Raw genomic sequence first — 24,586 nt, forward strand, 5'->3', positions numbered from 1 at the left:
TACTTTAACTTATATCTTTATCTTTAAGTTTTAACATGTTGAACCCCTCGGTTTTCACTATACATTAAAATTAAAAAATTTAACTCGTATTTTGTATTGTACAACTCATTTGGCACAAAAATTAAGAAAAAATTAGGAACACATGATACAAAATTGGACACTAATTGAGAATTTTAATTCAATTTTCTCTTAGCATTGACTTTAATTTATATCTTTCTCTTTAGGTTTTAACGTTTTGAACCCCTCGATTCTTACAAAGGTGTATACTTATACATTAAAACTAAACAAATTAACTCCTCATATTTTGTCTTGAACAACTCATTGGCACCAAAATTAAGATGAAATTAGAGATATGTGGCACAAAATTGGATACTAATTGAGAATTCTATTTAGATTTTTTAAGAGCTTTGAACTTAATTTATATTTTTTTTCTTTAACTTTTAACATGTTGAACCTTTCGGTTCTCACAATGGTGTAAATTTATACATTAAAATTAAAAAAAATTTAACTCCTCATATTTTGTGTTGAACAACGCATTCTGCACCAAAATTAGGAAGAAAATAAGCACACATAGCATAAAATTGGAGACTAATTAAGAATTCTAATTATATTTTCTCTTAGTATCCTTAGGAGCACACATCCTCTATCCCACGTCATGTATCACCACTCAGCTTGTGACACATGTCTATTATTAATATTGCTGACATCTCTTTTATTGACTAACTTTTTTTCAAAACGTTAACGCTATATCTAAATAATGTCTCTGAGAGGTGGAATTTCACATTTACGTGTCGAATTCGTGTCATATTAACTCATGAGTATCCGACTATATGGGTCAATACTAACTCGACATGTTTATTAAACGAGTCAAGATTTTTCAACTCTAATACAATCTATTTATTAAACGGATCAATCGTGTCGACCTGTTTATTAGATTTTATCAAAATGAAAAAATATATATATTATTAACCAAACTGAATTATGAAAAACCAAAAAAATAAATATTTTTAATATAAAATTCAAAACTAATAAGTAACGGCATCACAAATAATCATTTAAAACTAAATCATATCTCAATATCACAAATAATCAATCATAACATGGTTAAAGAAAATAAATCACAACAACTAATAAATTTATATACCTAGGATTTGAAAGGTATATTGGTAAATTGTCATTTAATTAAACGGGTTAGACAGGTCAAACGAGTTCTATATATTGGACACTAATACAACAATTTTATTAAACAGATCTATCATGTCAACCTGAATATGACACTAACTCGTTAAGCAGCGTTTACAAAAACACAACTATAGACTGGCTTTGAGCAGCATTTGGCAAAAATGCAGCTATAGCAAAGATCAGCTCTATAGCCGCGTTTTGGCATGTTTGAGCTGCGTTTTTGTGGGTTGGGATTAGGCCGCGTTTTAAAAACGCGGCTACAAGTTTGTATAAAATAAAATTAAAAAAAAAAAAAAGAAAAAAAAAAAAACCCTAAACTATACTCTGGTCTCTCAGTCTCTCTCACTCTCTCCCTTTGACTCACAAACCCTCACCTTCAACCCACCCCTCTCTACCACCGATCCTCCTCCACTCTCAGTTTCACTCTACCGAGTCTCCACATCCCTCACTTGTGCGCTAAAAGTCCATTCAAAGACCTTAACTTTCCTTCATTCCAAACAAGGTACACACTCTTTTTCGTCTCCTCTTAATGAATCCTTTGTGACTTTACTGATTTTGATCAGCTCGCTACTGTGTTTTTGTGTGTAATTACAGTGTGGTTTGTAGTTTTTTTTTTTTTGGGGGGGGGGGTGTGGGAATTGCTTTATAATTTGTCGAATTCTCTGAGTGTTTGTAATGGCTGGTGGGTCATCGAGTCTTGGTTTTTTGAGAAACGAGGTTGTTTTGGGGAAGATGTGGAGTCAGAGTGTGGTTGTAGAGAGTGTGAGAGTCAGAAATGTGGTCAAGGTGGTGGCTTTGCCAGTGTTGTGTAGAAAAAATAGGAGGGTTGTGGTGGCGAATGTTTCAAAATCAAACCCACTTGGTGAATCGCAGTCTGGTGTGGACTCTGTTTCGGTTACTTTGATTCAAATTTGTGTAAAATTGTTGATCTAAGGCAAATCTGAAAATGCAAGCACTGTTTTAAATTTCAAACTAGTTGAATCACAAATAGTGTCTGTTACTAATTGTGGATTTCTTTGAATCACATATAGTATTAGTTTTACTTTGATGCCAAACAAGTATGTTGAATGAGCTACTGGTTTTTTTTTTTAGGAAGTACTGTTGTGGTATAACTAGTTCAATAATGGTCTAAGTTTGGTTTCAATGAGTTTATTTTCACATCATAAGAGAATGTACGACTTTACTTAAATTTTTACACAATAAACAAAAGATACTGTTGAAAAAAAGCTCATTTAAACACAACCAGTTTCGCATTTTTTATATATGCAGAGTGTTGTGTTTGTGTTTATATGATATGAGTTTTTTTTTTTTTTTTTAATTGCCTTGTTCTTTTGCGGTGCATTTGCGTGCAGGTTAGGGTTCTCCACTCTCTAGATCACGCAAATGTACTCAAATTTTGTTCCTGGTAAGGCCTTATACGAATGCAGAAACACAGAATCTACTGTTGTTAGTACAGTTGCTTGCTGATTAGCCACTTGACTTGATGACTGCTTCTGAAATTTCAGTTTTGTTCTTCATTTTGCAATTATTATCATTATTATTATAATTGAGATATGCAGAAATTGGGTGATTTTAAGCTACCTCACTTCTTCAATTACCCTCCATACTTCATGTAATCTTCTTCTCTCTCTTTCTATATTTACTAATTATTTTGTGACATATCTTTTCAACATTGTGTTATTGAATCTTATTTTTCATTTGGAAATTGTGATTCATTCTATTACATACCTTGGTTTATGTTTGTCAGCTTGCAGCCTGTAAGGGACACCCGTGAGAAGCAGGTACAATGTTGGAAGGATCTTATTCTTGACTACTGTAGAACACAAAAGATATTTGTGATTGGACTGGAAGAAGATTTTTTGCTATTTTCAAATTCTGCGATTGAAAGTAAGTCCTTTGTTTTTGTTAGTTTCTAATCTGCTCATTGAAATTTGTGTTTTTGAGTCCTAGAAACTGTTTGACATATCAGTACCCTATAAGCATGGCCATTGTACATTTTGCCTTTGAAATTGGCAGAATGCCCTGCATTCTAGTGGACGGACTTGTTATTTGTGCTTCAACTGTATTATTGTTCATTATTACTCAAGAAATTGCACTTCATTCATAAAAGTTCAAATTTTTTGGCGTTCTGGTATTTTGGTGTGGAGCAGATCAGTTCTTCTCCATTTTGGAGGTTTTCCTCTTAAATATTTTTTTCCCACCTAGCAATAATTAATAAGTTAGTGAGGAGTGTTCCAAATTGAAGATGAAATCAAATTGGGGGTATCTTCTTCCAAATTGAGTTTTTTTTTTATTCAATAATAGAATATGGTTATTGAGACCTGATTTTCAAATCGGTAGACTTGCTAAAAAAGATTTTTCATTCAGACACGTTAAACTAGGGAATCAAGAAACATTATAAGACGCATTAACTTTTTTTAAGGCTCCAAAATCTTTTGTTATTGGTTACATAAATTCTTGATTAAAACAAAATAGAAACCCAGCTATAATGAAATTGTCATCTTTTGTCAGAACTAAGGATTGCCCAAATTTGACTCTTTTAGAAAGTAGAAAGATGATTTTATAAGGGTTATATTCTTGTGTTTTATGGGTGGTACTCTTCTAGAAGAGTCTGGAATATTCAAGCGGTGAGGTGTCCCCACTAGCTGTCACCATCAAGAATATTCCGTATCAAATTGTTACCACCTTTCCTATGTAAGAAATACACAGTAAGAGGGCCAGCATCCAATATTTTTCTAGCTCATTATGTAAATATTCCTCCAGTATTATTTCTTTAATAGACACAAATTAAACTTCAAACAATAGTAGTAAACAATATTCACTGGCAAACACTGTTTGCTCTATTACCAAACTAGGAGAAAAAATATCTTTGCTAAATTAAGCTTATAAAGATTTACTTTCTGCATATGTGGGAGCTGATAATCAGATTAATTCAGCTGGCCCCATCTAAAAGGAATATCCTACCATGGGCACCTACTGTGGGGCATAGTGGTAATTTTTAGGGCTTTGGCCTTCATGAAGTATTATACCATATTGCTATTTTCCTGTGTTTCTGAAGCCATTATTTATAATTAACTACTGCTTGGTGATGATAATGGAATCTTTAAGATTTATAAATGCATGTGCGAATAGGTAATCTCTTGTGTCATTGAAAGTTGAAATAATAACTTAGGTTAATGTAAATGAGTAAATCCATCTTTCATATTATTATATACTATTTGAATTATAGTTAAGTAATTAAATTCAAAATTTCCTAAAAACTTAAGCTTTTTGGGACAATTGGTAATTTATCATGATATCAAAGCAAGAGGTCCCAAGCTTGATCCTTGTCTCCACTCTACCTTCCGTTTAAAATATTAAAAATCAAATGTGTTTGGCCTCACTTAGGGCCACCCATGGATGGGTGGGTGCTGGGGGGGGGGGGGACAGTTTAAGCTTTTTGTGACATTCCGTAATTTATCATATACTAATATTATAAAGAGAACCTCTTTAACCATAACTATCATGGTCATTATTGTTTCCTTTAGTAGCAATGCTAGTTCAGTTTATTATGAACTGTTTCTGTATTTATGCAGCAGCCTTTTTTTGGCATGTTTGGATATGGAGGACCTATTGCATCTATGCATCTGGGGAGGTATAGCCTCATGATCTCTCTCTCACCCCCCCTCCCCCCTCTTCTTCTCCTTTTAGAGTAATTTCATATCCTGGTGTAGTAATGCCTCGGATTCATGTGTGCATAGTTTATTTGTTATCCTGAACTATGCATTATCCTGCACTTTATTTTTTGATAAGTGCACTATCATTACGGATGACTCATGTTTGAGAATCTTAAACGGTTCTGCTGATAATTTTTATTTATTTATTTATTTTTATTATTATTTAATTTTGAGTTTAAATGCTCTAATTTGCTCAATAGTTTTTTGAATAATATAGGGGTGTGGTTTAGATAGGGAATAATATTACTCTATAATCACTAATTATGTCATATAATTCTGGATATGAACTTGATATTGAATTGAATAAATTGCATATTATCCTTTTCCTTTTCTTCTTTTCTGAGGCAATAATTATAAGAGCAAAGAATAGCAGATCTACAAAGGCTTGAAAGAGTGAAGGATATGTGTGTGTTAAAATTAATGTGAAAATGTTGCCTGGGAGTAAGTGTGTACAATCATAGGACATATACGTAAATAAAACAGACATAAGAATGTCTCAAGAGAGATTTTAAATACGAGGGTAATATATAGAAAATTTCTGATATGGATAAGGCTTAATAGGATCAACATATTACTTAATTTATGCATTTTCTTACTCTTTTCCTACTAAAATAGGATTTACCATAATGAATCATAAAATGCTATATCTCCTGAAGTTTTTTAGAAGAAAGAAAGAAATTTCTTTATTAGCATATTTACCTTGCAATATGGATAAAATTTAATGAAATGTACATTAATTAGTATGGGCACTTCTAGTGGAGTGCCATTTCTTATTAGAAATGACATGAATTCACCAAGTTACCTGTTTTATGCCATTGGCAATGCTTTGGATGTGTACATAACTTCTAAATTCACTCTTGGTTGGGTTGCTTGCTTCATTTCTATGATCTTATTTTTTTAAGACTTTCTTCTGTTGACAATTCTATTTCATTTAGAGTCTGTCTTGTATTCTATTCATTAAAAACAATGATTTTCAAAATTTATGTGCTTCAATGTTGTTTTCTATTTATAAGCATATATATGTTTTTTTTTTTTTTTTTTTGTTGCCTTAACTTTTGGGGTTTGACTCTTTGAAGAGTATGAACATCAGAAAGGTGTTTATTTGCCTTATCTGGGGTTTTCTATGTTGCAGAATTCAACTGAGATGGACTTTTTCTCCGAATATGGTGACGCCAACAAATACAAAATTCAGGAAGTTATTGGAAAAGGAAGTTATGGCGTTGTTTGCTCAGCAATTGACACTTGCGCTGGTGAAAAAATGGCAATAAAGAAAATACATGATATATTTGAACACATATCTGATGCTGCGCGTATTCTTCATGAGATAAAGCTGCTCAGACTTCTACAACATCCTGGTATTGTTGAAATTATACACATTATGCTTCCACCCTCTAGAAGGGACTTTAAAGATATTTATGTTGTTTTTGAGCTCATGGAATCAGATCTTCATCAAGTCATCAAAGCCAATGATGACCTGACACGAGAACACTATCAGTTTTTCCTATACCAACTACTTCGTGCCTTGAAGTATATTCACACTGGTACTTGTTTTAAGCTAATTTCCTGATACCTTTACCCTTGATCTTGACTTTTCTTAATCTCAATATAAAGCAAAAGTTAGTTTATTAACAGAATGTGACAATCTTAAATGTCATATTTGAGTAGTTTAGGCTGGCTGAAACCTATGGTTGTCGCTTCTTTCAGTTCTACCCATACATTTAGGAAATAGTTCCCTTGTACAAGCTTGCTTCATTGAACTTTGTGTACTGCATTTTTTTTCCTCCCCCTCCCCCTTGACTATTCCAAACATTTTGACTATATAATTTTTTTCCCGTTACCTTTAACATGTCAGCTCTACAACTTAATGCTAAAGTTTATTATATGCCAACATAATATTTTAGTTGATCATCAACATGGGCATAAATTCTTCTTTGCTTCCAAATTTTGTCTAGCAATCTTTTGTCATGGTTTCTAAGTAGTTTTAGTTCAGCCTTATGTATAACTTTTATTTATATGTGTTTCTTTCTTTCTATTGCAAAACCTTAGTAGTGATGATCATGTGTCCTCAATATTACTAAATCAAAAGATATGTCATTACTTTTGTACTTTTCCAGTTTCATGCTGTAGCAGATCAGCTGTATGGTGATCCTGACCTCCATACATTTGTAAGAGACTGGTTATTGAACAGGTTGGTTGCTATCCAATAAAGTTACTCTTTTATAAAGGAATTTGAGTCCTAATGTCCAAAAGCAAGTCAAGGTTTTATTTTTTTTCCCGTGTTGATGTCAATAGCTCAAGTCTCAACTGGAACTTTACAAGAATTACGTTCTTATGTCTTATAGTGACTACTTGGAGAAAATGAGCAAGTATTTTGGCATTCTCTCTTTTTAAGTTATAGCATTCATGAATGTTTACTTAGAACTATTTCATACTTACACTCTTTGACATAAATAAAATAGGGAAGGTGAATGGGGTGATCATGTCACATTGCAGGCTGCCGCAGATTGGGTAAGAGGAGCTTCCCAAACCTTTCTATTTGCTTTCAGCTGTCCTGTCCTTAGAAAATTTTGAACACATTTGGTCATTGAACCCTCTATTACTTCATAGCCAAAAAAATGTGTATGAGGTCACATTTATTAGTTTCTATTCAGAGGGCGCTAATTAACAGTGCTTCCTTAATTTCATTTTAGCTATTTTGAGAATATATAATATGATTACAAATTGCTAACAACTTTGATATTAAAATTTTGATGCGGAACTTCAAATTGCGAAATTCAGAATTTTATTGGTGGAAAAAATTTTGTGAGAGCAATTTATTTCTAACTCAAAATTTACCTTCATCTAATTGTAAATAAATTGGTCGATTATTGATTAGGAAAACACTAGGTGCCTTAATGTTTTTTCATCATCACTTGTGATTTTTATGGAAATTTCCTTTTCCTTTTTTTTCTATATGGGTTCATGCAACTTATGATGTACTGATGTACATGTGTGATTTACCATTTTTTTTTCTTTGTTAATTTCTTCTTTTGATAAGTGATGCATGTTTACCTTGTGATTGTAGTTTGGTGTCAAGATATTTTTGATTACTTCCTTTAAGGATACTTGTTACACTGAGATTCTTCCCCACATTCAAAAGTCCAAAAGAGGTAAACTTTTTACAAGTATTCATTTATCCCTATGAAACTTGATGTGAATTACAAACTTATATCAAGGTCATAATAGTTCTCATTGATAGATATGTCATACTTTTTATTAGGACTCACTTTTTATTTTTCACTCAAATGACTTTTCCGAATTCATTCTTATAGAAAGTTGCAACTTCATGCCCCTTAATTTTTGGGCCATGCCTTAATTTTATACTTGGTAAACTGTGAATATGAAATTAATGAATTGTGGATTTTGCAGTTCTTATGTTAAGCATTTGGGCAGAGACCCATTACAATTCAATTAATCCAGAAGCAGGTAAACATCTATATAATTATAAACTTCATAACTCAACATATGCTGAGCTTTATGGTTAGATAACCCACCTTAGGCTCCATTCTATTAGTGGACTTAAAAGTATGCTCCTAGCCTCCATAAGAAGAATCAAGTAGAAGGAAAACAAAATACTCTCTCTTGCCAATTAATCCCACTTCAAATTGACCATTGTAAGAGTTCACTTGGATACAGCTTATTTTGCTGGAAACTGAAAATTGAAAACACTGTAGCAAAATAATTTTTAAATGTGTGAATAGTACCGTGGGACTCATTTTTAATATTTTTTCTGAATAAAATGGCTGTGGGTCCTATGAACAGTACATGCACAGTAACTTTGTCTCCTACCTAGAAACACGTGCATCAAAAAAAAAAAAAAAAAAAAAAAAAAAAAACGCCAGACACAAACGTTCTGGCTTTTTCAGCCGGATCTAAACAGTCACTAAATAAAAGGAGAAAGCACTACTTGGAAACACACATCAAAATATGGGCTGCTAAATGAAGGCGGCTATGCAGTAGTAGTTCCTACCTTGAGTTGATACTAATACCAGAGAAAGAAAAAAAAAGACTGACTTTATTTAACGACCATTATAGCCTGATGTATCTAATTGTTTTGAAACTTTGTTTCTTAGCTTTCGCTAACTGTTAGAGGCTAACCTTAATGTAGCTCAATTGAAGAAAAAGACCAACAAGCCCAAGAGACCTTCTATTCAGTAATTATTTGGTACACTCTTCTTCAACTAGAATTGCCTGACTTAATATGTTTATTTCAATATGTATCTGCACTCTCATAACTCTTATTTCCATGTTTTTCCCCCATAACTCTTAATCTGTTTTGAGTTCTGATTTAGCAAGAAATTGTGATTTTGGGCACAAAGTTGTGATTTAGCAAAAGAAAAAAAAAACCTATAGACAAAACAAATGTAGGAGGCTTTACTATAGCCGCATTTTTTAAAAACGCGGCTATAAGTCTCAGCCTATAGCCGTCTTTTAGAAAACGCAGCTATAGGTGTGAGCCTACAGCCGCGTTTCAAACGCAGCCCAAAGCGGGTCTATAGCCATGTTTTTACAATTTTGCCACCCTTACGTCTCTCTCTACTACTAAGTGTCACGTGGCTGTTTTTTTTTTTTTTTTTCCCTTCTTCTCTCCCTCTCTACAGCAGAAAGGGTATTTCATGATTTTGCTGTTTGCTCTTTTTCTTTTGAGCTCCAATTCACTACAACTTTGGTTTGAAGTTTGAACAACAGATTCTCTGCCCGGCTGTTGTTAAGCTTTTAGGATCAAGAAATAAAGCTGAATTTGTTAAGAAGACCAAACACTACCCATTAAAAATTCATAAAAATGAGATAGCTCTTATTCTTAATTAAAATGTTAACGGACTTAAACCATACAAAAGAAAGACCAAGAAAAAAAAATAATAAAAACAAAGCTAGAACTCCTAATAAGTTAGTTTGAGTCATCACGAGATAGTGAAGAAAATCAAACAACACAGATCTATATTAAATTATGAAAGAAAACAAGATTAATTTTATAGCAAATTTTAATGGTCTGGCAATGCAAATGGAAGGAGATTATCTGCAAAAGCAAATTAAGGACAAACAAATTTTACAGAACAAAAACCTCATTAAATATCAGGCTGATGAGCAACTGATTGTTTCAATAAGAATAAAAATGACAAAGTTTAGCTACAAAATTGTTTATAGTATAAGATTACAACCTTACTCAATAAAATAAACATTATTACATATTTTGAAAATTTAACTGTTGGGTTGCATATTGTTTATACTCTTAATACAAATGCCAACTTTAGTGCCAATCGAATGTTATTTATTATATGATCTATAACCTTATATTTTATACATAATTTTAAATTACAAAAACTTGCAATTTAAACAATTTATTGATAATATAGCTATTAATCTTTAATTTTCTAGAAATTTTACAAGTATGAAGGATATAAGAATAAGAGGTAATCTAATGGTAGATTTATCAAAATTTATATCTAATAAAAAGATATTAAGTAAGATTGTAACCTTAGGCTACAACCAATTTTATAACTAAATTTTGTCCAAATAAAAATTATATTTAGGCCTCTCGTTAATTTTACAACGCAATTAATCAACTTATTAAACTAACTAGTTATGTAATAATTTTTTAGAATCAATATAATATTAATTTTCCTATTAGGTAGTAGTTGAGATTTACTATAAATAACTGCTACGAGATCCATATTCCATAGACTCCATACCTTAAACTCATAATCATCCTCCCATTTCCTTCTAAAAATGTCTTCCTCACACTTCACCCTCTCCATCTGCCTTCTAACCTTTGCTCTCTTTTTCCAAAGTTCCAAACCACTTTTGGAGCTAGCCTTATCTTCCATTTTTGTTCAAGTTCTGCTGGGAACTTCGCCTCCAATAACTCATGTGAATTAAACCTCAACAATCTCTTGGGAAATCTTTATAACCAAACCCCTCCACAGGGTTTTGGTCTCATTTCAGTTGGTATTTCTCCAAACCAAGCTTATGGGCTTTCACTTTGTCGAGGTGATGTTAGTGCCACAGACTGCCAGACTTGTGTTAATGAGGCTAGCAGTGAAATTCCTCACCCCTGCCCATATAATAAAGGTGCAATTATATGGTACGATAATTGTCTTTTGAAGTACTTGAACACTGACTTCTTTCACCAAATTGATAATCAAAACCAGTTCTCATTGTGGAACCCTCAAAACGCTAGCAATACCACAACATTTACCAATCAAACAAGGGAGTTGTTGAGCCTACTAGCCACAGAAGCAACACTCACCCCAAAACTCTATGCAGTTGGAGAGCTAGACTATGCAGTTGGTGGTTCATATAAGCTCTATGGTTTGGTACAATGCACCAGGGATCTTTCTAGCAATGACTGCTTCAAATGTCTTGACGGTATAATTGGTGAACTTCCTGATTGTTGTAATGGTAAAGTCGGGGGAAGAGTTGCCACTGGGAGATGCAACATAAGAAATGAGATTTACCCTTTCTTTAGTTTTTAGGTAATATGTGTAAAATTCTTCTAAAAACAAAAGATAATATGCGTAAGATAATAGGTGTTGGTTGTATAAACACGTTTTTGATTTTCCATTTTGCAAAAAAAAAATGCAATATTAACTGCTGCTTTGCATTGGTTGCATGTTTCAAACTGTTGTTGAAATATTGAATAAAGCTTCCTTTTGTTTCTTACTATGATTGTTGTGGAAGAATGACAAATTTCGCTTCCATTTAAACTTAGGCTCCTTTTGTTTCCATGTATAATTTATTCTGACACAATATAGTTTAAGGAAACATACATTTAAGAAAATTATTTATTTTAATTTTTATAAAAGAAAATGTTATAATTATTACAGATTTTACTTCAAAATATTTACAAATTAGTGTGATAAATAACACAATTGGTAGACTTCAACACTTAATAAATGAATGTTTAAATAAATCTATATATATATAATAACTGGTGTTTAACCCGTGCAATGTGCGGGATCATTTTACATATTAATGATCTTTGCATCCAACATAACCTTAGTTCTCATACTTTTACTACATACATTCAAACCTAAATAATTTTGTATATTTAAACATATAGTATCTAATATCCCCTAAAATTTTTAAATATTAGTCTCTTCAAATCGCTTCATGTATGTACTTCCATTCTCCAAGAGACCACTTGGACTAACATATGATATGAGCAACCACCATTGTTATTACTTTCATTGCAATCAAATGAGTTCGAATGAGGGGAATACTCTAGAATACCTGAATTTTGTATGCAAATATGCAATATCTTCAAAAGCATCCAATATCACATACTAATAATAACAATTTATTATAGTGGAAATCACATAGAAAATAGGGCAAATATATCCAACTGAATTGGTATGTCATCATTGTCTAAACATTTGGGACTAAATCTTCAAAGTCGAGTCAATACATTAAGGAGGATATTAAGCTAATCCAAAATATCATTGTAAGAAGCAGTTATAGCACTGAATATGTCAAGAGTTTGATGAAACCTAATACAAAAAATGAACACAATAATTACATAATGGCAAGATGATAGGCTTGTAATTTAGATTATATATAGACCATCAAGAAAATATATTCAATTGCAGGTCTATTTTGTCACAGTTCTGTTATGGGAGAAATGAATATATGTTGAAAGTTGATAATATATATATATATATATATATATATTTAAAAGGCCTTTGCAAAACTTTTTTTTTTAACAAAACAATAGTGGTATTTATTGAGAACTTATAAAACTTGTACATCAGTAACTATTAAAGAAACTCAAATTAGAATTTTAAATTAGAATTTCAATTTTGTACTATATGTCCTAAATTATTTATTCTTAAGGAGTTTTATTTCTTAATTTTAGAATTAAATGTAGGACCACATCCTAAATATTAATCCAAGTGTGTTATTAAGTACAAAAACCAAAAATTCTAGAATATGTAATTGTAAAAAAAAAAAAAAAAAAAAAAAAAAAAAAAAAAAAAAAAGTGTTTCACAATAATTTTTAAAAAATGGACAATTTACATTTTATACCTAATAATATCATTTTACAAAAAATTTTAAAGAGTTAACAAAATATAAAAATGACTATCAAAAGGATTTAAATTATATATATAGGAATTATATTAAGTATTTTATTATATATCTTTAAGTGTATCCATATATATACATGAGGTTACAAGTTAGTTTTATATAATTTGTGACACATTAATTTGTACGACTTAGATATTAAAATTTATAATATTTTTAATATCACTATTCTATAAAGGTTCAAAGAATATATATATATATATATAGATATGTTTTGGATTTATATTTTCTTTTTATTTTTTTGACTTAAACTATAGAAATATATTTAAAAGAGGAAAAAAGAGTACAAGTCCCATTATCTTGAAGCTGTACAAAGATGAACACAGTGGTTAGCAACCCCACGAAAACAGAACTAAAAAAAGAATAGAAAAAGAGCGACCAGAGTCTCAACAGTAGGGTCCTGCTAACTGCTAAGGCTAGCCGTTGGTACTCAAAATGACAGCAGGTTGAGTCTGAACTCGCTCGAGGATTTATATTTTCATATGTACATATAAATAATAATTTCAATTCACAACCAGCTATAAAATATTAATTCAGAATAACTAAAATTAACCTGAAAAAGAAAAGGCACAAAAACTCAATCCAGTAACGAGTACCCAGCTAGAATTTCCGAAAATCCACTCACCTTATAAAAGCAATTAGCTTTGTTCACGTCTCTAAAAAACCCTTTCATGTCATGAAAAGATTTGTCTATTTCAAATTTGTTTCTTTAAGAAATGATGTTATGTTTGTTTACTGAGAAATAATGGGAAAGCAAAATAGATTTTCTTTTCTTTTTTCAGTATTCTTGGAATCCAAACATAGATGAAAGAAGGGCACTTTCATGTTTTAATTTTAAGGGGTGAAGTCCAGCTCTCAGTCAGTGGATCTAGAAGTATGTGTGGTGCGGTGCAGGTACTTATATTTTCCGTTAAACACCAAAACAATCGGCAAAATAGTGCTATAACTTTGGTGTTGTCTTGTCTTAATGAAATGGCCCATTACATTTGTTTTTTCTTGCAAATGATAGCGGCTTCAATTGTTTTTTTACCCACTCAGCGGCCCGTTGTATGCAAGTTGCAACTGAGGGCTATGAGAAAGGTTATCGACCATGAGCCTAATTTATGTAGTCAAAGTCTATGGGTTGTAAAGCCCATTTTTTGAATGAGGAAAATATGGTTTGCAAAGCCCAATAAATGAAGTGAAACTCATGGGCCTTAAAGCCTATCTCTAAGGTAGAAATTTTGGTTTGCGAGACCCATCAAGTATAGTAGAGTAATTGGGCTTGAAAAGTGGGCCACTTGTATGAGAAAACCATGAGCTAAAATCGAACATATATAAACATTTAGGGTCCGTTTGAATTGAACTTATTGCTACTAAAACTGAAAACTAAAAATACTGTAACAAAATTATTTTTAAATGTGTGAATAGTATCGTGAGACCAATTTTTAATATTTTTTAACCCGTGAACAATGCCAAACAGTATATGAACAATGCTCAACAGTATGTGAACAGTACTATTGTCCCCTTAAAGCAGAAACTGTGCAGGAAAAAAAAAAAAGAAAAAAAAGAAAAGTAAAACGCAAAATGCAGACTTGACTTTCAACTGGATCCAAACCGGCACTTAATTAGGCTTTGGTGCTCTAGGCCATATTTGGCCCAATTTTATGTCTTACGAGGTGGCTTTTTTTTTTTTTTCTTCTATATATATATATATTTATAAAGAGAGAGGGAGAGAGATGGGTTCAAGTTACACCTTTTTTACACCATAGATTTTTAAAAGATCTAATAGTTGAAAAAAAAATCATTAAATGCTATTCCTTTTCCCCTTATTACCTAATTAATACTACAATTTTTTTCTCTCTCCTTATACTTTTTTTTTTTTCATTTTTCTTTCTATCCGTAGAGCATAATATCTTTTTTTTTTCTTTCCATCTGTTAAAGAGCACTATATAATTTTGGTGTGGGTAGAAACTTCAGTACAAATCTATTTGCAAGAAATTCAAATTATCTAATCATGGCTATCCCTGAACTTGAATTTTTTTTTTTTTTTTGAGAAATTGTTAGGAATTTAAATACTAAATAGTACTTGCTCCTTTAAATTTTTATTTTGTTCCTTTCATTAATTTGCTTTATCCAAATGAACATGCTCTCAGTTAACAACTAACCAAGACACTAAACAATAATAAACAAGAACTCATAATAGCCACACCACTATAAACAAGTAAATCTGTAACAACGAAACCAGTTCTAATTTCTAACGTTAACTTGTAGGAGAAAATAATTTAAAATGGACACCTACTTGAAACAAACTTCTCCATGGCACTTTCTCAAAAAAAAAAAAAAAAAAAAAAAAAAGGAAAAGAAAATCTCCATAGCATCAGGTAACCGCACTGATTTTCAAATCGAGTAGAAACGTATGAGGAATTGTAAAGAAAAATTTTCCCAAAAAAAAAAATTCAAAGAAAAAGGAAAGAATGAATTAATAAAGAGAGAGAGAGAGAGAGACGAGAAATATTTAATGTGGAGAGTGATAATGTGGAAACTACTAATTAGGTAAGTATTTAATGATATAATAGATAAATATGTCTTCTTTTTTAACTGTTTGATCTTTGGGAAATCTATCGCCTAAAAAATGTGTAACTTTTATAGAGTTACACCAAGTGTAACTTGAACCCATCTCATATATATATATATATATATATATATTGAGTTTTAACTTATAGTGTCCGCTTCTGATAATTGTATTTTTTACTATTAGACCAAGACACCAATCAGTTTTTGGTGTAGACGGGATTTAAACTCCAAATTTCTTATTTAACTATCAGATATTTTACCAATTGAGCTAATTGGAAAATACTATGAGATAGCCTTTTAAGTTGGCATTAATTGATGAATGAGAATCTTATCACTTGACTTAAGAAGAAAAATAGAGCCTAAGGCCCTGAACACATGCCTAATGAAATTTATAGATAACAGTCCGCATAAGTAGCATAACTAGTAGGATGTAAATCACATATAAATCAACTAAATGGTGAAATGAGCTAGTTGCTACGTGATGTAAAAGCATAACACAAAAGCCAAGTTCTACATCCAAAAAGGAGATCTTACATTTCATTTCCTATCTCATTCCCAAATTCACATGTCCAAACTCATTCCTCTTCTCCATGCAATGCTGACACAAGATAGACTACAGTGGTGGAAAAGAGGGAAGGTGGCAGTGGTGACGCAAGAAAGAAGACGCAACTGTAGTGGGTGGAAGAGAGGAAATAAACCCAGGGAACAATAAAATATAAATTCTAAAGAATTCAAACAGCATCATGACAGTTTTATGCCTGTTTAGTAACAGTATTTAAATAATAAAAATTACTGACTAGACACCACAACACATATTTTCATATATTTTTTTATTTATATATATTTTTACAAAACTTAAACAACATTACTAGAAATCTCTTACCAAACGGGTCTTTAAATTCCCAAAAATAAATTATTTTACCAACTAAATATTTTTCAAATGAAATTCTTCATTTGAATCTTGTGATAAGAATCCTTTATATTACAAATAATACTTTCAAACTTTCTTGACTTTATTTGATTTTAATAATTTACCATACATTAATGATTAATCCTTAAGTACATTTCTTTCCGGAATATCTTTGTAGTGACACTGTTTCATGCCTTCTTTCATAGTAAACCTCCTAAAAGCATCAACAACATATGCAAACACAAAATCCCATCCATTTTAGCTAGTGAAGTCCCAAATTCAAGTGGCAGCTAGAAAAAATATATATTTTGGATGAACTACAGTGACTTTCTTGGTGTGTAGGGTCGGAGGCATTAATTGACCCAGGGGGCCAATGGCCGCCCCTAAACTTTTTTTAAAAATATATAAAATTACATTTTGCTCCTTTAACAGTATTTTTGATTCTTTTAGAGCAATGTTACAGTTACAAACTTACCTACAATATTTTTATAAACTGTTGAGGTACAAATTCTTATTGGTTCACATCTAACCCTATCATTTATATAACTTTTTTACTTACCAATAATCACTCACTATATCAACAATACACCTCTAGTACTTTCATCATTTTAAAGTCCATTAAAAAAATTTATAGATCTAAAATTTAAAACAACATATACTAGCCCAAAAACATTTGTACAACAACAAATAATCACCAATAACAAAGCTAAAAACAATTAAGTCCAATTAACCAATTTAACTCAAACAAACAACTGGCCCTTTAAAAAGTTTTAAATACTAAATAGAATAATTTTGTCTTTACCCAGCAAGTGCACATATGATAAAAAAAAAAAAAAAAAAAAAAAAAACCCTCAATGGCTAAGAAGCCGCCAAGCTAGAGGTCAGTGTCACCCCCTAAACTCAAAGTCTTGGCTCCATCGCTGTTAGTATGGAGAGGAAAGTAACTTCTGTAAATGAATTTAATAGAATAAAATATTGAATCACCCAATTTTAATTGAACCAGCAACATAGAACCCACTAATTGAACAAACAAAGAATCCACCACTGATAAGTGGTGGGATAAAAGCCAGTGGCAAATGACGAAGCTAGCCATTGTCTAATCAAAGCCAAATGACCAACGACAAGGAGCATAACCCGTCGTTCTCTCTCTGTGGCTTAAGCTTTGGGGTTTGTTGTTTATGTATTAAAATGATTTGGGTGTTGTTAGTTGATAAAGCTTAGGCAAAAGATATTTGAGTCCTATTGGTTGATAAAATATGGGCAAAAAAGATTTTAATAGGACAAAATTTAGCTACAAAATTAATTGTAGTCTAAAGTTACAAACTCACTCAATAAAATAAGTGTTACTACATATTTTGAAAATCTAACTGTTGAATTGCATGTTCCTTATATTCTTTGACAAACCAAATAAATCCCCTCGTCCAGATAAGTCTACTCTGAACGAGGGAAAGTGCCATTAAGCATATATTTATTGGGAAACCGTTACTCACCAATGAAAGCAGGAAACATGGCCGTTGGAAGAGATATCAAATCCTCTCATTTAAGCCACCCTGGGATGTTACGAAAAGGCATTGAAATCACCATTGAATACCACCAACGACTAGAAGGAAAAGCCCTATATATAGGCAATGTCAAACCCAAAAGGAGGTACGAATTCATTTTTATCCACATATAACAAAATCAGAGCTCTAGCCATTACTATTATTCCTCAGTTATTTGACTTTGCCATTGGAGACTCAGTGGCTGACACCACACCGATGACTTCTCGAGTGGAAGTTCTCTTTTTGTTCTTGTGCAGGTCACCTAACAACCTTGAGCGACATCATGTCTAGATGATCACCACGATTGACGATTCTGGCATCATCACTCTCAATACACATGTTAAATTTTGTGTCAATTGATTGTAGTTTAAAGTTACAAACTCACTTAATAAAATAAATATTACTACATATTTTGAAAATCTAACCGTTGAATTGCATATTCTTTATACTCTTAACACATATGTCAAATTTTGTATTAATCGGATAATATTTACTGTATGATCTATAAGTTTATATTTTATGCATAATTTAAAATTACAAAAACTTGCAATTTAAAAAATTTATTGATAACATAGCTAGTGATCTTTAATTTTCTTGAAATTTTGCAAGCATAGAGGATATAAGAAGAAGAAGTAATCCAATGATGGATTTGTCAAAATTCAACTCTTATAAAAGGATATTGAATAAGATTGTAACCTAAGATTACAACCAATTTTGTAACTAAATTTTGTCCATTTTAATAAAAAATAGCTAGTTGTTATTGAGAAAAGATAGTCAATTAGTGCAATTATAACAACAAGATTACCAAAAATAATTTCTAAAAAATTAAAGATCAATAACTATGTCATCAATAAATTGTTTAAATTTCAAATCTTTGTAATTTAAAAATAAGCATAAAATATAAGCTTATAGATCATCTGTGTTAAAAGTGTAAAGAACATGCAATCCAACAGATATATTTTCAAAATGACAAAGTTTAGCTACAAAATTAGTTGTAACTTGAGGTTACAACCTTACTTAATAAAATAAACATTACTACATATTTTAAAAATCTAACCATTGAATTGCATATTTTTTATGATCTTAATATAGATGTCAAATTTTGTATCAATCAGATGTTATCTACTATATGATCTATTATTTTTAATGCATAATGTTATTCTACAAAAATTTGCAATTTAAACAATAAATTGATGCATAGCTATTGATCTTTAATATTCTAGAAATTTTACAATAATTGAGAATATTAAAAAAAAAAATGTAATCTAATGGTGGATTTGTCAAAATTTACATCCAATAAAAAAGATATTGAATGAAGTTGTAATCTTAGGCTACAATCAAGTTTGTATCCAAACTTTGTCCTTATTATTATTTGTATATTGATGTGCATGAAATATATATAATGAAATATCCTCATATATGCATCTTTAACGTCATTATTATGTTTTTTTTTTGAGGTAAATAGGTAGAAACTTTTATTTAGTAAAAACATTGTAAGTACAAGGGAAGTATATGCCCTGTTTTCAAGTCCGAGAAACAGGGGATAAAAGGAAACATAATAAAAAAACTCCACTATTGCTACGTAGCAGTCAGCCCTTCATAAGCTTCACTGTTGACTCTCGGCCTCTCTGTTCTGCTGTTGTGCCTGCATAAATCTCTGATATTCTTGCAAGAATCTGGTAGCCCCCCTCAGTATGTCTCTTGGATGGAGTTGGATCCGTTCAAAGTAATATTTGTTTCTTGCGTTCCAGATTGCCCACGCTATGACTGCCCACTTCTCCACATCATGCTCTTCTAATTTACTCACCATCCTTTGGAGAAGCATAAAGAAATCACCTTCTGTATTGGGGCATTTCTGAATTCTTCCACTACAGAGAGCCCATACGTTCCTTGCTAGGGGGCATTCCCACAAAAGGTGTCCAACTGATTCAGGCTTCTGGCAGCACATACCACACATGGGGTCTACCTGCACTCTTCTCCTGTTTAAGTTCTCTCTGGTTGGCAATATATTTGAGCATGCCCTCCAGAGGAACATACGGACCTTTGGTGGCACGTTCAACCGCCACACCTTCCTCCAGATTGATCCGTCTCTTCTGGCTGCTGAGTGCTCACTCCGAACAATGTCCCTCATCCGTATAGCTAGCTTATAGGCAGACTTCACCGCGAAAGCACCTGATTTTGTCTCCTTCCATATCAAGGTGTCTCGGCTTCCATCCTGTGGCAGTGCAGTATCCAGAATCTCCATCCTTGTCCTGTGTGCAAAGAGGTTGAAAACTTTCTCCCTATCCCATTGTTTCGTATGCCCGTCTATCAGGTCCTCAACCATCATCCCCTGCTGTTGTTCACCCAGAAAAACCGGTTCATGAGATAGCCAGTTGTGTGTACTGACACCGATAGTTCGACCATCTCCCACCTTCCACTTGGACCCTCTCCGTATGATGTTTCTTGCTGCAAGTAAGCTTCTCCATACATAGGATGGATTATTTCCCAACTCAGCATCCATGAAAGAGCAGTTTGGGAAATACCTTGATTTGTACACCCGATAGAACAGTGAGTGTGTGTTATGGATAAGTCGCCATGCTTGTTTTGCTAGCAAGGTTAAATTGAAAGCTTGTATGTCTCGAAACCCCATCCCTCCTCTTGCTTTTGGGCTGCACAGCTTTTCCCAATTGATCCAATGAATTTTCTTTTCATCCTTCGTCTGGCCCCACCAATATTTAGCTATTGTGGAGTTTAGAGTGTCACATAAGGCATTTGGGATTTTGAAAATTCCCATGGTGTATGCGGGGATGGCTTGGGCCACCGTTTTGATGAGTATCTCCCTTCCGGCCTTTGAAATAAATTTCTCCTTCCACCCCATCACTTTCTTTGTAATTTTCTCTTGTAAGCCTCTGAAAGTGTTGACCTTTGATCTTCCACCGGTCATGGGCAAGCCTAGGTATGGTTCACAATCTTCCATAATTCTGCCCCCTAATAGTGCCTGTATTTCTGCCTTAACCGAATCCCTTGTATTTTTGCTAAAGAAGATGGAAGTTTTGTGACTATTTATAGCTTGTCCTGAAGCAGCTGCATACCTCCCAAGAATATCTAGAAGGTGTTGCCCCTCCTCCCTTGTGGCTTGGCAAAAAATAAAGCTATCGTTTGCAAACAACAAGTGAGAGATGCATACTCCATTTTTACAAGATAAAATCCCATGTAGGTGTTTTGTCTCCACAGCCTTTCGTATAAGGGAAGAAAGGCCCTCCGCACATAGTAAAAATAGATAGGGAGATAGTGGGTCTCCTTGTTTTAAGCCCCTTGAAGGTGAGATATACCCCTTTGGTTCTCCATTAATGAGCACCGAGTATGTTGCTGTATGAACTGTCTCCATAGCCATTTGCACCCACCTTCCATCAAACCCCAATTTTAGCATGATTTGCCGGAGGAAAGACCACTCAACCCGGTCATAGGCTTTGCTGATATCCAGCTTGATTGCCATCTGCCCTTTCTTTCCTGTTCTTTTATTCCTCATCCTGTGCAACACCTCAAAAGCTACAGTTGTATTATCAGTTATCAATCGGTTTGGAACAAAAGCACTTTGTGAATCCGATATTACATTGGGCAGAATTAATTTCAAGCGATTTGCTATCACTTTAGAGACAATTCTGGATACAACATTTCCTAGACTAATAGGCCGGTAATCAGATACATTTTTTGGCTCATTTATTTTTGGAATAAGGACAATGTGTGTGTAATTCATCTTATGCAGAAAATGGCCTGAATGTAGAACAGATAAAATAGCACTCGTGACATCATTACCTACTACATGCCAGAATTTTTGGAAAAAGAAAGGAGACATACCATCGGGACCTGGAGACTTTGAGGGGTGCATGCTGAACAAAGCCTTTCTAACCTCTTCTGGTGTGTAGGGCTGAAGGAGTGCATGGTTCATATCTGGATGGACCACCTTATCCACCGAGTCCAAGACCGACTCCAAATTTGTTGGGTTTGATGTTGTGAATAAATTCTGAAAATACTTTTCAGCCAATCTGGCTATGTCAGCATCCGATGTACACCATTGTTCATGCTCATCAAGGAATCCATGGATATGGTTCTTTCTTCTTCGTTGGCTGGCTCTCTGATGAAAGTATCTTGTATTTTTGTCTCCTGCAGGTAGCCAAATAGCCCTAGATCGCTGCCTCCAAAACAATTCATCTTTTAAGAGCAAACAATTAATCTCATCCCGAACTTTGTGAATCTGGTCTTGGTTTTCGGCTAGGTTCATAGAGGTTAGTGCTTCCAATTCGGTGTACTTCGATTCAATTTGCTCCTTAGAATTGCCTAAAGTTCGGCTCCACCTCACCAAGGCCATGCGGCAAGCTTTTATTTTTTCAAATAATTGGTACATAGGACTACCCATGAGGTTCACTCCCTCCCATACCTCACAGATCACCCCCTCACAAGCTGGATCCGAAGCCCACCTTTCTTCAAACCTCTTTGGCTTTCGTCTTCTACTTGTAACCTGTGTGACTTCCTGTGTTTTAATTAAGATTGGCTCATGATCGGAGTATGCCGCATGAAGATGATGCACTCTTGCAAAAGGATAAATCTCCCTCCATTTAGTGTTTGCACATGCCCGGTCCAACCTCTCTTGAACAAAAGCCCTTCCCGGTCTCCCATTCCTCCAGGTAAATATGTTCCCAATGAAACCAAGATCACTCAACCCACAGTGTAATAGTGCTTGTCTAAAATCCTCCATTGGTCTGTGTGGTCGTGGGAGGCACCCTTGCTTTTCTTCTGATGACAGTATCTCATTGTATTCACCCACACACAGCCACGGCATGGAGTCTCTAGAGTGCAGATGCCTCAATAGTACCCAAGACTCATGTTTTCGATGTGCCTCCGGTCTTCCATAGAAACCTGTTATTCTCCAAGGTGTAGGTTGATTATTCATGATTCGTGCGTCTATATGATTCAAAGAAAAAGTTTGCACGTGTAAATCAACACCTGCCTTCCACATCATTGCGAGTCCACCCGCTCTATGGACACATGGGACTGCTAGCATAGAAGCATAGTGTAAATCTGCTTGAATAAGTTTCATCTCATCAACTGTCTGTTTTGTCTCCATAAGAAACAAAATATCGGGAGCCTTTTCTCTCACCAAATGAGAGAGTATAGTTCCTGCACGGAGGTTCCCAAGCCCCCGGCAGTTCCAGCTTAGGACGATCATTGTGCTCGGCGGGGCTGAATTTCAGCCTCCATCGTTTTGCTTTCAACAGTTTTTGCCGCTGCCCTTGACTTTTTCCTTGCCCCATCCTGTGCTTCCCCCTCATGAGATCTTTTCTTCCCTGTTTCTATTGTTCCCGTGGGTGGTGTAGTGTTTGTTGAGTCAACCCTAGGAATTTTAGTCCACTTAGGAGTCTTTCGCCGTGGGGCTTGAAGTGTAGCACATGGTGCCCCCTCAGAAACGTGTGGAACTAGGGTTTCACTTTGAGAATTAATTCCTGAGTTTCCCATATTGCCCACGTACATTATTGGAATGTTTATAAACTCCTCCGCATTCACTCCCACGTTTTTCTCCTTCCTATTTAATTCCTTGCCGTTAGGAAACTCTTTATTATCCGGGTTTCCTTCTGTCATAACTCCTGGAATTATTTCCTCCATAAAATCCTGAGTAATATTCCCCATAACTGTTTGTTTGACTTGCCATGACTGTTTTGTGCAGTGAAAACCTTTATTGAGTCCGTTACCCCTTCATTAATGTCCCTAGCCATGCTTGTAACGGACCCAATAGGATCTACAACCGGTGACTTAGTCGTCCGTGAAGGTTGGTGGTCTGTTGGCTGCCGGCGTGGTGGGCTTGGTGCCTCCTTTCGTGACTGCTCTCTCTGCCTTCGAAACCCAGCCCGTAGCCAATCTCCATAGGGCAGCTCTTCACCCTCTCTGCCAATGGACGCTGAACACACCCTTGCTTCATGCCCCAACAGACCACACCGAAAACATAACCCCAGCAGCCTTTCATATTGAAAAGCCACCCACACCGTATCTCCCTCCGGGCTAAGGACTGGCGCCCCACGGCGAATCGGTTTGTCCAGCGGCATGTCGACTCTGATACGTAGGAACTTAGCTTGGTCTGCTGCCATGGCTTTGCAGTCTACCTCGATGACTCTCCCAACTCCCCTTCCAATGTCTCTCCCCGCTTCCTCATTGATCAAGTCGAAAGGCAATCCCCATACTTGCACCCAAATGGGAAGTGTTTCAAAACTCACCGAGAAGGCAGTCATTCCCTTTTCCCACCGTCGCAACAGTAGGATGTGATTTTCGAAACTCCAGGGTCCGTTATTCAGAACCCACTTCAGTTGGCTCTCCATTGCAAACTTAAATTGGAACAGCCCATCCCCCACCTCTGTAATCGTCATATCCTTCCCCATCTTCCATACTGTCCTGAGAAGGTTTTTTGCAGCTCTGAAATTTATGTTTTTAGTCGTATGGAATCTTCCCACTAGACTAAGTGAACAGTCCTCTAATGTTTTCTCCCGATTATCTGCACGTACTGTAATCACCTCGCCTTCATCTGCTGTCAT

At 34.1% G+C, this 24,586-nt stretch overlaps 4 protein-coding genes across 11 annotated transcripts; 2 read left to right on the top strand and 2 right to left on the bottom strand.

Annotated features, from left to right (window-relative positions):
• The first annotated feature begins 1,512 nt into the window (after positions 1–1,512).
• LOC126707669 (mitogen-activated protein kinase 20-like) lies at positions 1,513–11,221 on the top strand. 8 transcript variants are annotated; one of them, XM_050407489.1, is made up of 11 exons: positions 1,513–1,684; positions 2,535–2,587; positions 2,734–2,794; positions 2,930–3,069; positions 4,758–4,816; positions 6,031–6,439; positions 7,358–7,406; positions 7,963–8,047; positions 8,307–8,363; positions 9,046–9,102; positions 11,087–11,221. In XM_050407489.1, exons 2-8 carry the CDS (start codon positions 2,566–2,568, stop codon positions 7,982–7,984), a joined length of 762 nt encoding a protein of 253 aa, XP_050263446.1. In that variant the 5' UTR covers positions 1,513–1,684; positions 2,535–2,565; the 3' UTR covers positions 7,985–8,047; positions 8,307–8,363; positions 9,046–9,102; positions 11,087–11,221. The 8 variants fall into 8 exon arrangements, with proteins under 8 accessions (XP_050263446.1, XP_050263449.1, XP_050263445.1 ...); XM_050407492.1 differs by lacking the exon at positions 8,307–8,363 and having other exon boundaries at positions 11,087–11,187; XM_050407488.1 differs by lacking the exon at positions 11,087–11,221 and having other exon boundaries at positions 9,046–10,626.
• LOC126704735 (cysteine-rich repeat secretory protein 38-like) lies at positions 8,677–11,556 on the top strand. The gene is made up of 2 exons (XM_050403751.1): positions 8,677–8,709; positions 10,619–11,556. Exons 1-2 carry the CDS (start codon positions 8,677–8,679, stop codon positions 11,408–11,410), a joined length of 825 nt encoding a protein of 274 aa, XP_050259708.1. The 3' UTR covers positions 11,411–11,556.
• Positions 11,557–19,629: 8,073 nt separating this feature from the next.
• On the bottom strand, positions 19,630–23,232 carry LOC126704736 (uncharacterized). The gene has a single exon (XM_050403752.1). The coding sequence runs from the start codon at positions 23,230–23,232 to the stop codon at positions 19,630–19,632; it is 3,603 nt and encodes a 1,200-aa protein (XP_050259709.1).
• On the bottom strand, positions 23,229–24,586 carry LOC126704737 (uncharacterized). The gene is made up of 2 exons (XM_050403753.1): positions 23,735–24,586; positions 23,229–23,672 (listed from the first exon to the last, which is right to left on the bottom strand). The coding sequence occupies exons 1-2, from the start codon at positions 24,584–24,586 to the stop codon at positions 23,229–23,231; spliced, it is 1,296 nt and encodes a 431-aa protein (XP_050259710.1).

This window comes from Quercus robur, chromosome 11 (genome assembly GCF_932294415.1).
Source record: "Quercus robur chromosome 11, dhQueRobu3.1, whole genome shotgun sequence".
Classification (NCBI taxonomy): Eukaryota; Viridiplantae; Streptophyta; class Magnoliopsida; order Fagales; family Fagaceae; genus Quercus; species Quercus robur.

What these genes read in the sequence shown, in the direction of transcription:
- LOC126704736 (XM_050403752.1), bottom strand. Translation starts at nt 23,232, where the DNA reads ATGATCGTCCTAAGCTGGAACTGCCGGGGGCTTGGGAACCTCCGTGCA.
- LOC126704737 (XM_050403753.1), bottom strand. Translation starts at nt 24,586, where the DNA reads ATGACAGCAGATGAAGGCGAGGTGATTACAGTACGTGCAGATAATCGG. An exon ending in GGGTAACGGACTCAATAAAG is followed by an intron (nt 23,673 to 23,734) that starts GTTTTCACTGCA and finishes AATATTACTCAG; the next exon opens with GATTTTATGGAGGAAATAAT.
- LOC126707669 (XM_050407489.1), top strand. Translation starts at nt 2,566, where the DNA reads ATGTACTCAAATTTTGTTCCTG. An exon ending in TTCAAATTCTGCGATTGAAA is followed by an intron (nt 3,070 to 4,757) that starts GTAAGTCCTTTG and finishes GTATTTATGCAG; the next exon opens with CAGCCTTTTTTTGGCATGTT. An exon ending in TGCAGGCTGCCGCAGATTGG is followed by an intron (nt 7,407 to 7,962) that starts GTAAGAGGAGCT and finishes TTGTGATTGTAG; the next exon opens with TTTGGTGTCAAGATATTTTT.
- LOC126704735 (XM_050403751.1), top strand. Translation starts at nt 8,677, where the DNA reads ATGGCTGTGGGTCCTATGAACAGTACATGCACA. An exon ending in CTATGAACAGTACATGCACA is followed by an intron (nt 8,710 to 10,618) that starts GTAACTTTGTCT and finishes CATATTCCATAG; the next exon opens with ACTCCATACCTTAAACTCAT.